Source organism: Poecilia latipinna, unplaced genomic scaffold (genome assembly GCF_001443285.1).
Source record: "Poecilia latipinna isolate Pla-1442-1.1 unplaced genomic scaffold, P_latipinna-1.0 Scaffold1893, whole genome shotgun sequence".
NCBI classification, from domain to species: Eukaryota; Metazoa; Chordata; class Actinopteri; order Cyprinodontiformes; family Poeciliidae; genus Poecilia; species Poecilia latipinna.
The window spans coordinates 61,418-73,951 of record NW_015114509.1 but is presented as its reverse complement, the minus strand read 5'-3'; the positions used below and the strand labels follow the sequence as shown (position 1 = coordinate 73,951).

Below are 12,534 nucleotides of genomic sequence, written 5' to 3'. Positions count from 1 at the left end.
CTTGCCTTATAAATGGGGTTGGGACCATCAGTTGTGTTGTGCAGAAGTCAGGTGGACACACAGCTGATAGTCCTACTGAATATAGTGTTAGAATTTGTATTACGGCAAGACAAAAGCAGCTAAGTAAAGAAAAACGAGTGGCCATCATTACTTTAAGAAATGAAAGTCAGTCTGTCTGAAAAATTGGGAAAACTTTGAAAGTGTCCCTAAGTGCAGTCGCAAAAACCATCAAGCGCTACAAAAAAACTGGCTCACATGAGGACCGCCCCAGAAAAGGAAGAGTCAGCGAACCCATCATTTGGTTTGCTGCGGAGGATAAGTTCATCCGAGTCACCAGCCTCAGAAATCGCAGGTTAACAGCAGCTCAGATTAGAGACCAGGTCAATGTCACACAGAGTTCTAGCAGCAGACACATCTCTGCAACAACTGTTAAGAGGAGACTGTGTGAATCAGGCATTCATGGCAGAATAGCTGCTAGGAAACCACTGCTGAGGACAGGTAACAAGCAGAAGAGACTTGTTTGGGCTAAAGAACACAAGGAATGGACATTAGACCAGTGGAAATCTGTGCTTTGGTCTGATGAGTCCAAACCTATGATCTTTGGTTCCAACCACCGTGTCTTTGTACAGAAAAGGTGAACGGATGGACTCTACATGCCTGGTTCCCACCGTGAAGCATGGAGGAGGAGGTGTGATGGTGTGGGGGTGCTTTGCTGGTGACACTGTTGGGGATTTATTCAAAATTGAAGGCATACTGAACCAGCATGGCTACCACAGCATCTTGCAGCGGCATGCTATTCCATCCGGTTTGCGTTTAGTTGGACCATCATTTATTTTTCAACAGGACAATGACCCCAAACACACCTCCAGGCTGTGTAAGGGCTATTTGACCAAGAAGGAGAGTGATGGGGTGCTGCGCCAGATGACCTGGCCTCCACCGGACCTGAACCCAATCGAGATGGTTTGGGGTGAGCTGGACCGCAGAATGAAGGCAAAAGGGCCAACAAGTGCTAAGCATCTCTGGGAACTCCTTCAAGACTGTTGGAAGACCATTTCTGGTGACTGAAGTTCATCAAGAGAATGCTAAGAGTGTGCGAAATCCAAGCTGTAATCAAAGCAAAAGGTGGCTACTTTGAAGAACCTAGAACATAAGATGTATTTTCAGTTGTTTCACACATTTTTGTTAAGTATATAATTCCACATGTGTTAATTCATAGTTTTGATGCCTTCAGTGTGAATCTACAATTTTCATAGTCATGAAAATGAAGAAAACTCTGAATGAAAAGGTGTGTCCAAACTGTTGGTCTGTACCGTATTTGTTAAAGTGACAGGTTTAACAAATATAGAGAAAACTTTTTTATTAAAGTTATGTACTGCAGCTTGAATAAATGCAACTACTAGCATTTTTGAGAAGTCTGGATTGCTTCATGTGTAGTTGCACATTGCTTTTGACTGTTGCTCATGGGGAGAGACATTTCAGTAATCTATAACTAATAGAAAAAAATGTAAGCAACCTACTTGCATACTGGATGTGGACTGTTGGATGTAAAATTCATGAGCAGTAAATATTGTGCTAGTATCAATATTGGACCACAGTAAGCAAGGCAGTTGCAAGCCTTTAAAATTGTGACGCTTTTTATGGGTCAAATAGATTCAAAAAATTGAAACAGTAGCTGCGCGGGGGGCCCAATCTAATTTTTTGTCAGCGGGCCCAAGATTTCTGGCGGCGCCCCTGCCGCCACCTACCAGACTGCAATCGTAAATGATATTCTGAGGGAATTGATGAAAACACACAACACAGGGGAGTGTGAGCGTGTGTATACATATGTTTAATACGATTAAACAACCTGGGTTTTATTTATATATATATATATATATATATATATATATATATATATATATATATATATATATATATATATATGTATATATATATGTATTAGATGTGTCAAAATCAAATTGATTTTGACACATCTAATACATTGATTATAGAAAATACTTTTCTTCTCTGTTTAACTGACTTTAAATGCTGACGTTCCTCTAAATATTTGTTACATTCTAATAAGACTTGTTCCACTGTTTAACTGATCTACAATAATTACAGGTCCTCGTGTCGTTTCCCGATCCGAAAAAAAAACAAAACAACACCGGAAGCTAATGTAACGTTATGCTACCATCCGTGTATTTTCTTTCAGACTGAAGTTTGCATCATTATCTCTTTACGAGGTGTATAACATGAGAAGGTGACAGGTGTTCTCTCTGTGATTTTCCTATACATTTGTAAGACTTACCTTTTACACTCAGCAGCCACGAACAATCACAAGTTTCTGTTTTCACATGCCGGATGTCTTCTTCTTTGGCGTTTAACACCGGCTGACATCCCTTGTCCCGCCTTACTGCCTTCTTCTGGTTTGCAATGGCATTGCAGTTACTAAAACGTTTTTCCCATCTAACTTTTCTAAAATGTCACATAAATAAGAAAATTTACAAATGAAAAAAGTATGGTATATTAGAGTTTTAGAGCTCCTTTTGAAGAACTTATATACAAAATGTCAAAGTTATATGTGAAGTATCAGTTTAGATTCATGGAATTGAAATGTATTCATTCAAAAACGAAAATAATTACATCTAGGAAATATATTTTTAATCAATCCAAGAACACCAATCATAATAACTTTTTAGAGAATCCTGAGACATGAGGAAACCTGACATTAAAGAAATTAGATAATCTTAGAAAGAATGATTATGAATTCATATTGAATTCATATTCAAAAATACTTTATTAATCCCAAAGGGATTCACTGCATTACATTGAATCTGAAGAAGCTTCTGTCTGAAGATACTCTTTCTCAAGAGTATCTTGAGAAACTGATCTGCAAATCCTTCATTGCATAATCATCTCCAGAGGTTCCACAGTCATCCCCAGAACAGAACCAGCCTACTTTATCAGGCTGTTGAGCCTTTTTAGGTCCCTGGTTCTCATGCTGCTGCCTCAACAGATGATGGCAAAAAAGCATACACTCAACAACTGACTTATGACTCAGCCTCTTGTCCATCTCTGATACACCCAACAACTGCAGAGTCATCTAAGTATTTCTGTAGATGACAGAAGTCGGATTTGTGCTGGAAGTGTGAAGTGTAAAGAGTGAAAAGAATAGTGAGAGTACAGTTCCCTGTGGTGCTCCTGTGATGCTGACCAGCTGGTCAGCATCAGGTGGTCAGCCTATTCGAGTGGGATAGAATTTGTTTGATTCTGTGACACGTCATTTTGTCAATGACGTGTCACAGGAAAAATATCAGTAATAATAACAGCAGTACAGAGAGCATCTTAAAATAAAATTCCTTAGCTTTAGGGAAAAGGTGGGATAGAGACGGATTATCAGTGCTGACTTATCTTACATCCAGGACTTGTTCAGGTCAAGGTTCACGAAAAGGGGCAACTGAAATCACTGCAGACCCCATACATCCTGGACACAAACAGTTCAGCTTCTGCCTTCATTTTAGAGCTCGAGATTACTATTTATAGAAACCAACCTTGACCTACAGAGTTTCTTCTCCCAAGCTGCTTCTCTGAGCACACACACAGAACGGGATGGTCTCCGGCAACCTTTAGATGTCTCTCTGCTTCAGCACACCTGGCTCTAACATCAGCTCATTAGCAAAACTCTCCAGAGTAATACTAGTACTAGTAATGCTAGTGAAGCAGTTTCATTATTTAATATAGAACAAGGGACTTATCGAAATGTTGCAGGACTCTGGCTCTTGAGGAATGCAGCTTGAGACCACTGCTCTAATGTAATCTTGTAATTATCTGAGACATCTAATCTTTGGCTTTCTTTACCTAAATACCATAATCATTAAAACGGCAAAGAATAACAGTTTAAAATGTGAAATGACTCTCTATAGTGACCTTTTCACTTTCTGAAACAATTGGCAATAAATATTGCATTTAAACGTAATTTAAAAAAATATATACATGTGCCTGTATCCTTGCAAAGGAAGAAATACTCTGCCGCATTTGTTTTTAGCTGTGTTGACATTGTACTGTTTGCGCAAGGAACTGATCCTTTCAGTCTTTTGTTTAAATTATTTGCTAAGTCACTGGTTAGGACCCCGTGACCTGAAACAGGCAAATTTAGCACTTTTTTGTGAGCCTTCCGGAACATGTTTGTGAAACAGGATGTAGAAAAGGAAGCAACTCTAATCAATGAGGAAGCTGAGGAACTGCTGATCTCAGCTTACTTTGCATAACAGAGATGATCTTTTCCACTTTAAGAAACTCATGTGTATATTCAAATCTTTCTGGGAACGCATCTAAAAAAAACTTAGATTTTACTGAACTGCCCTTTGTTGTGTATGGCTGCTTGCTACACAAACCCAAGACAGAAGCCAGATCTGACATGTCCAGTAAAGAGACACTGCTCTGAATTAAAGCCTTATGTGCATACATTGAATAATTTCACTTGCAGCTGCTGTAACAAAACAATTTCCCACATGGGATTAATAGAGCATCTATCTATCTATCTATCTATCTATCTATCTATCTATCTATCTATTGTGCTCATAAGTTTACATACCCTGTATGTTTCTTTTTTGGTCATTTTTTTAATAGAATATGAATTATAACAGAAAAACCTTTTTTTCTCACTCCTGTTTAGAGATTGAGTGAAGCCATTGATTATCAAACTCTTTTTAAATCATAATGACAGAAGAAACTCCCCTTTGATCCTGATCAAATGTTTACATACGCTAGTGATTTTGGTCTACACACAATTACACACAATTTGACAAACAATTTGACAAACAAGTTTGAATGGCTACGAAAGATCTGTTGTTTGCTGGTTGCCATGTCAACGGGTCTGCGTGTGACGTTAAGGCTTAAGCTGACACGCACTAAGAGAAAAAACAGAAAACTGGTTTTAAGTTGTTTTTCATCTGTTTTTCTACGGGGGGTTTTCCCTGGTCAGATTGTGTCATTTATTCATATAATGTGGTCATATTCAAAGCAATCAACAAATAGGATGAAACATTTTATAAACTATAGGAGCCAAAGTTTGTTAAATTTTAAACCATGGCTCCTACTCCTAATTAAAGTAAAATTAAATGATTGGCCATTTTAAAAGAGAAATTTGTTTAGTTCTCTCTTGCTTCCTGACAGAATTGAAGCTGTTAATAGTTTTACATCCAGAGAGAATACATATTTTACATATCCAAACATCAGCACTTTTATCAGTCTTAATTTAACCACATTCTATAGAAATTGGATAAGAAATATGAGGGCTACAACCATTTTTGTGACAGATTCCTGCTCATCCTGCATTAGAACAGGATGGGTTTTGTGGACATGACTCAATGCATAGTAAAGGCATCTTCAGGTACACATCACTAGCTGTAATGGCTAATAGGTGATGTGCAATTCACTAATAATGATGGACACTGTACTCCCCAACTGCCCCAAAAAAGTCCCACTGAAAACTTTGACAAGAGCAGAGACATAGTTGTGACTTGGAAAGTGGTTACACTAGCATCACTAGAACGTTATGAGCTTTTCAGCAGCGTACAGAACCAGGGACAGCTGCAGAATCGCAGGTGAGACAGAAAAGGATATGAAAAATGAATTAAAACCTGTCTTATTGTATCTTTTCACAGTAAATAAATGCGTTTGCTATGTGTAATTCAGCAGGGCCCAGCTTTATGTCAGCCAATTCAGGGTCAGCTGTGGAATCAGAATCACATGATTGAAAAATACAAAGTTTGCACTGACAAGGATTCATTTAGCTTACACAGAAGTTATTTATTCTGTTTTTTGAATTCTTTAGTGACATTTTGACTGTTATGGACAGTTGTTGATGTTTTTGAGCACTTCATAAAATCAGGCTGGGAGCCTGGGAGCTATATTATTGTGATAATTTTTCACAGAAAGTATTACCAAATTTTGTAACTGTTTTCAACTGTAGGGAAGCATTGAGCAAATATACAGACCTGTTCCATAAAATGGAATTTGATTGAAAAGTTCAATATTTAGTAATTCCATCACCAAGTGAAACACATTATATAGATTAATTAGATGACTGATGTTTTAACATCTTTATAACTGTTAGTATGTTTAACACCCGCTAAAGGGTTATTATCAAAAGGTACCATTAATATGACAAGCTTATTGAATAAGACTGCATATGGCATTCACATTTAAGTTTTGACCTTTCTTAGCACTAAAAAAGGTTTTCCAGTCGCATAAACTGTGGCCAATAAAGAATGTGAACATTTGTTCAGCCTATCACCTCCCACCCCCATAGTCCTCTTCTTCACAATGCATCCCCACCAACTTTCAACACAAAGTTATGCCCTTGGGGTTCTTCCTGTTACAGGAGGGAGTTTCCTCCCCACTGTCACACCATGCATGCTCGATATGAGGGATTGCTGTAAAGTCAGCCATACATTGCAGGTGATTGTCTGCATGCTTGTCCAGGAGGAGAGATTGCATCAAGTCAATGACTCGATGCAATCTGCTGGGTTTCCTTAAGAACTTTTTTATCCACTTTGAAGAATTAATTAAGCAAACTGTTTGACAACTAGGATAAAAACAAAGTATGCGTGATTGAATTTAAATGCTTTTCTTGTAAAGTGCCTTGAGATGATATTTGTTGTGAATTGGTGCTGTATGCATAAAATTTAACTGAACTGCAGTTCATGCAACACAGGAGTTTAGAGAAACTGGAAGCGCTTTCTGGAAGAAGAAGGGGCAGTTTTACCGTCAAGAATAAATTAACAACCTAACTCACAACAACCACAAGACACTCCAAACTGTCACTGATGTTAAAGGGAGCAATACACGATATGAAGAACTGGGGTATGTAAACTTTTGATCAGGGTCACTTGGGTAGTTTCATTATGATTTAAAATGAGTAAATACAGTAAACACAGTTTGATAATAAATGGCTCCATCCAACTACTAACCACGAGTTATCAAACCACTGATAAAAAAAAGAGCAATCTGGACAACTTACTGCTTCAAATTTACAGGCCGATTTCCAACCTCCCATTCATCAGCAAAATTATTGTAAAAGCTGTTTTAATAGTTAAGTAACTCCCTAACAAGTAACCAACCACTTTGACGTCTTTCAGTCTGGTTTTCATACTCACCACAGCACAGAGACTGCCCTTGTCAAAGTGTTCAATTATATCCATATAAATACAGAATGTGGAAGAACCACAGTGCTGGTTCAGTTGGACCTCAATGCAACTTTTGACACTGTCGACCATGACATATTACTGAATTGACTGAATCTCCAACCCAGTACTCAACTGGTTCGAATCTTACATAAAGAACTGAGATTTCTTTGTTTTAATAAGAAACTTCTCATCAAAGCGGACAGAAGTCACCTGACAAAAGTCATCTTGTGGTGACTTTTGTTTGGGGTACCACAAAGCTCAATCCTAGGACCTCTATTATTTAATTTAAATCAGTCTGATCTTTTTTTTTTTTTTTCATTGTGACAATATATGAATGACAAGAACAGAACATTAAGTTCAGTAATATTAATCAGATGAGACTTCTTCAGTAAGTACACAAATATCAAAATATTTGATTTAATTTATTCTGTAATAAAGTTATAAACAGTTCCGGCAGTGGTTTTTCACATCACCGTACAGAAATGGTATTCTAATAACCCAAAGTTAATTACAGTACAGTGATAACAATCTCCCGTTTGCTGCAGGACAAACATAACATTTGTTGGATTTACATGGAACCTAAAACAGCAAAAAGAAGAGTTTAGATGTCATTGTTAAAATTCATCACATTCCAGGGCCTCATCATACATCATCAGGATGATCTGATCCAACTCGGTTCAGTCTCATTTGCAGTTTTAAAAACTTAATTCAGGACATCCACTAAAAATCTTATTTCCAGCACCTCATTTAATTTATTCATCCAGTGACTGATGTAATATGGTATTTAATTTCAACAACTAATTCCTAATTATCCATCTCAATGGTCTGAAATAGATTATCACTGCACCAAGAACATCCTTCGATTTGCTGCTGGTCAAGTAAAATACATAAACAAACCACCCAAAAACAATCCTTGTAATTTTTATGGCATAAATATCCATTCCAGTAGTTCTCAACACTACTGCTTAGGTTACCGCATTAGTAACCTTCATGTTTTTTAAGTTTCCCAGCTCCAACACAAAAGAAGCTTGTCATCAGATCTTAAAGAAGTTTCTTAATCCATCACCAATTAAAATCATGCTTGTTGAAGCAGAGAAACATTTGATAAATGTTTGGGAGTTTGTGCTAAGAATCAGGGCTGATTCTCAGGGGCAGACAAGACCCCTGGTCCTGGATCTTCCAGATCTGTTCCTGCTTCAACATACCTGATCTGAATGAAGGGGTTATTAGCAGTCTCCTGTAGAAACTGGCAACAGGCTGAGACAATGTCCATTTGGAAAATAGGTCTTCAGATTTGGAACTACTCACTAGCTCAATAAGTGAATGTGTAGGCCTAAAATAGGATCAGATACTTTATATTACAGTGTTGTTTTCATATTGGAATCTGAGCAAATTAACACAATTTTGGTCAGACATGTTAATCAAAGACTATGCCTTTGTGTTTTCAATAGTCACATTTTAAAGTACTGCTTGCCTCCTGTGCAGAATTCCAGAAGAGTGCAATGTAGGCCTGTTGACTATTTTCAGTCCCAATTTACTGCTGTTAGATGTGATTAGTGTTACTGCTTGTTTAGCACATTCTTTTATATCTGGATACAAGTTGTGTAAACTAATGGACTTCAAAAGGAAAAACAGCTTTGCTCAACATTGATTTTTTTTTTTTGCATAATCTAAAATCTTGCTGACTTATTCCATTTGATTTTAGATAAAACTTTTTTTTTTTTTTACAATTATAGTTATTATAGTTAGTGTCAAGGACTCCTGAAGTAACTGAGTTTGAATTGGATAATTTTTTCAAAAGAAAAAACAAAGAAAATACAAGTCATTTCAGATATTCTCCTTTTTCAAATGCTGACCTTTGAGTTTACCTCTTGTGTCTCTTTCCACATCAAGGATTGATGCACTGACATCAAGAAAGTCAGGGCATCGAGGATGCCTGACTTCTACCTTCTACCTGCAACTACTGCAAATAATATTGGTAAGTCCTGCTGATGTTCTCATTTAGAACTGAACACAAGAACATGGTCCAAAAAGCAAGGCACATGGCCAGTAAGTGTTTTTAAACCGTTTTAGTTTTTTTTCCCCTAAAGGTTTTCCCTTATTGAAAAAGGGTCACCACGACCTTATTCCATTGATGAGCAGTCCCATTTGTGTTGCGTTGCCCTCAATGTGTCAAATATTCTTTGGTCTCAGAGAGCATTAGTCTTTAGCAAAATTTACTGTACACTTTGGGTGACTCTCAGCTCCAGCTGATGTCATACTGCGTCCAGCCCTCCGGTGGGGCTAAGAAGACCCTTCGGCCACGATGTAAGAAGCTGACTACGCCTCTGTAACCTGTGCGAGGAACTCCAGATTTTAAGTCATCCATCACCCCCAAATTTCTAGCAAAGACTTTAAAACTATCTCTGCTGGAGTACTGCACCCTGTACGGTCCAGGTCCTTTTAAATTACCCCCATGCTGAAGATCTTCAATCTTCACCAATGTGGCACTATAAACCTCTTGAACAAAGATTTCATCATACTTCTCCTTTAGCAAAAAAGACAAATCCTGTTTGGTGAAAGGCACAAACTCAGTGTTTAGCCTAATATAGCGCAGGTATTGGTCAAAGAATTGACCTAAACTGACACCTTTCCTGCCAAAGGTAATAGTCCGGGAGATTTCCGGTCTTATACAGGAGCGGTTTTTGCGCTGTTCAGGTTGACGCATCCAGTCATCCCAGAAGGCTGAAGGCCATTTTGGTTCTAGTTCATTCCATAACTCCTTCAGCAACATCCAGCCCAGACCAGGAAAGAAGTCTGTTCTGTAAAGGAGCTCAGCTTTCGAAGGATCAACCAAAGCGTCTCTGCCATTATCATTCCAAGCAGAAACACACCATAGGGTGGGGTCAGAGCGTAAAATGGGATACAAGGCCCGGAAATATTCAAAAAAGTCTGGTGCCACCTGAATAGGAGAAGAGATACACATCAGCTTTTTCAGTTTAGGAATGCTGTACAAACAGATAAATATAAACAGCAAAGGCGTCTGTTTAACCTCAATAATTCTAAAGTAGCACTAGTTCTTCTTTTACAGTCAGTTAAATTCTGAGACTTTTTTCAATGATCATAATTACTATGGCATTACCTTTATATTTGTATTAGTTAGGTACACTTCAACTATGTGGGCCATTGTCAGTAACTCCCAAATAATCAATAAAGGCATTGCTTGGGCTTCAATTCGGTCGGTAACATTAAAGTTAAACAGAAGTAGCTTGGAGTATTTTTCCCCAGCAGTGCCTGTGCAGCATGTGTAAGTTGCAGAGTTTAATCACTCAAACATAATGTCTACTGTACCACACCTGTAGGTTATGAGAAAATATGTCAAAAAGCTCACCTCTAAGTCATCCTCGACTATGACCACTGTAGACTGGGAAAAGGTGTTGAAAACTTGGTTGAGTGCCCATCGATAATGTCTGGCAATTTTGTAGTAGCCCTGGAATTTCCTGTGCTCTGGCCTGACCTTGATGTCAGCAAGGTCTGGCTGTTTTATATGTGTCACTTGCTCTCCATATGAACCAATCACACGAGCTGTGTCTGCATGGCCGCAGTCTTGACTAACAATGATTGGATATAGTTCTGTAGAAGGACGGTACGATATGAGTCGGTCAAGGCTCCGCTTCACTGTGACTCTGTCACAAGCAATAACCAGGATAGGAATAATGAATTCTGGGCTGGGAATGGGAGTTGTCACTTTAATGTTTCTGATTTTCTCACTAGGCTCTTCTAAAGGTAAGCTTGGTGCTACCTTATGAACAGGCCTTTGTGTATTAGTTTGGTCCCCAGCATCCACACTGTTTCTGAGAGGTCTTAGAGTTTTCTGAGGCTGCTGTTGGTCTCCTGCTTCTTTGATATTAGAACCAGTTTCCCTTTTCCCAAGATCCTTCTGCCGAGCCCACACTTCTCTGTGAATTTCAATCTGCTTCAGTAGCTTTTTCTGGGTATCAAGATGAACTTCAACTTCTTCTGCCAGCCGAATCATCTCTTCTGCAAGGTTGACTTGGCCCATTTTACCCCTTCCAGCACCCCACTCTTCTTTCCCCCCTGGTTCGACTCCTCCACCATCTCCAAGGCGGCCAATGGGAGGTCGACCCCAAAGATAAAGCAGAAGCAACACATTCCAGGCAACAAACAGGAAAGCACCACATAATATGAAAGAACTTTTTTTGCGAACCATGGCCTACAAACCAGACAAAATGAATGGTGTTGGTAGGGAATCTCTGATAACAGAATGGAAGTTCAACAACCCAAGGTTACAATACTATACAAACAGGGATAATATTTCTGCTCACATGGTTTTCATTTCATTCTTTTTTATTATTTGTCAGGAGTGCATCAGGAGAACAGAAGGCCAAGTTAAAACAAACTTGCATGATGTTTCTCTGGAGTTCCTGCAATCCATGAAATCCTGAAGAACTCATTGAATGAGAGGTAAAATGACTCGGCTTTCAGAAAAAGGGAAGGTGGGCTCACTTAGGTTGAAGAAATGTCAAAAAGTAGAGGTTATCTGCTCCCCATCATCCTGAAAGACAGAACAGGAAGATTGCAGTTCATATCACGTTTTAATGGTTGACAATAACAGATGACAAAAAACAGTAACTGGATCTCACTTGTAGCCTTTTGTTTTTATGATTCAATCAGTAACTATGATGTTTTTTAATGTTCTCAGAGAATCCACACATACATGGGAAGAACATGCAAACTCTAAGCACTCTTAAGAGTCCTGGCTGGTTGAAACGCTGGACCAAACGTTCAATCTAATGATTGAACAGCTAATGATTGGTTCACCAGATTCCCTCACAGTGGAAGCCAAACTCATGTCTTGCAAATAATATCAGCTAGTCATATCAGCTAGTCAAAACTGAATACTTAATATGGATATCTTTTTCTTTTAATGATTAGGCATTAGTGGCCTTCATTTGTCAGTAATTTCAGAAGAAAAAGGACAAGGATAGAGTAAATGAAGCAATTTGCTTGTGGTTGAGAATGGAATATTCTTTCCTTGTGCACTAGTTCCTCGTGCAGCAAAAACGTTCCAGAACATGATGCTGCCACTGCCTCCACTCAAAAAAAAAGACATTCTCATATTTAAATAATAAAATAAGAAAGAAAATACAAGAGATTGCTTTATTCCCCATTAGAGACACAATAAAAATATACCAGAACCAGTGACGTGCAGTGAGGTTCATTGCTGGTGAGGCACTGACTTATGACTTAGACACCATGCATGTTACTGAACGTACGTAAATTTCGCGCAGCATACAACGCTGGAGGGCAAAAAGACTAATCATTTACATGTCATCCATAGCCGCGTTAACTCAGTAAAACT

General features: G+C 38.4%; 1 protein-coding gene and 1 long non-coding RNA gene across 6 annotated transcripts in view; both read right to left on the bottom strand.

Annotated features, from left to right (window-relative positions):
• Positions 1 to 697: 697 nt before the first annotated feature.
• Positions 698 to 2,497, bottom strand: LOC106935000 (uncharacterized). The gene is made up of 2 exons (XR_001421815.1): positions 2,291 to 2,497; positions 698 to 1,104 (listed from the first exon to the last, which is right to left on the bottom strand). It is a non-coding gene; the product is annotated as an uncharacterized LOC106935000 (long non-coding RNA).
• A 5,078-nt stretch (positions 2,498 to 7,575) lies between these two features.
• Positions 7,576 to 12,534, bottom strand: part of mgat1b (alpha-1,3-mannosyl-glycoprotein 2-beta-N-acetylglucosaminyltransferase b) — a 43,587-nt gene continuing 38,628 nt past the window's right edge. For all 5 annotated transcript variants that reach the window (XM_015015229.1, XM_015015227.1, XM_015015224.1 and 2 more), the window contains 2 exons: positions 10,543 to 11,727; positions 7,576 to 10,113 (listed from right to left, as the gene is read on the bottom strand). In XM_015015229.1, coding sequence (XP_014870715.1) covers positions 9,412 to 10,113; positions 10,543 to 11,382 — 1,542 coding nt within the window. In that variant the 5' untranslated portion in view covers positions 11,383 to 11,727 and the 3' untranslated portion in view covers positions 7,576 to 9,411. The remainder of the gene's footprint in view (positions 10,114 to 10,542; positions 11,728 to 12,534) is intronic.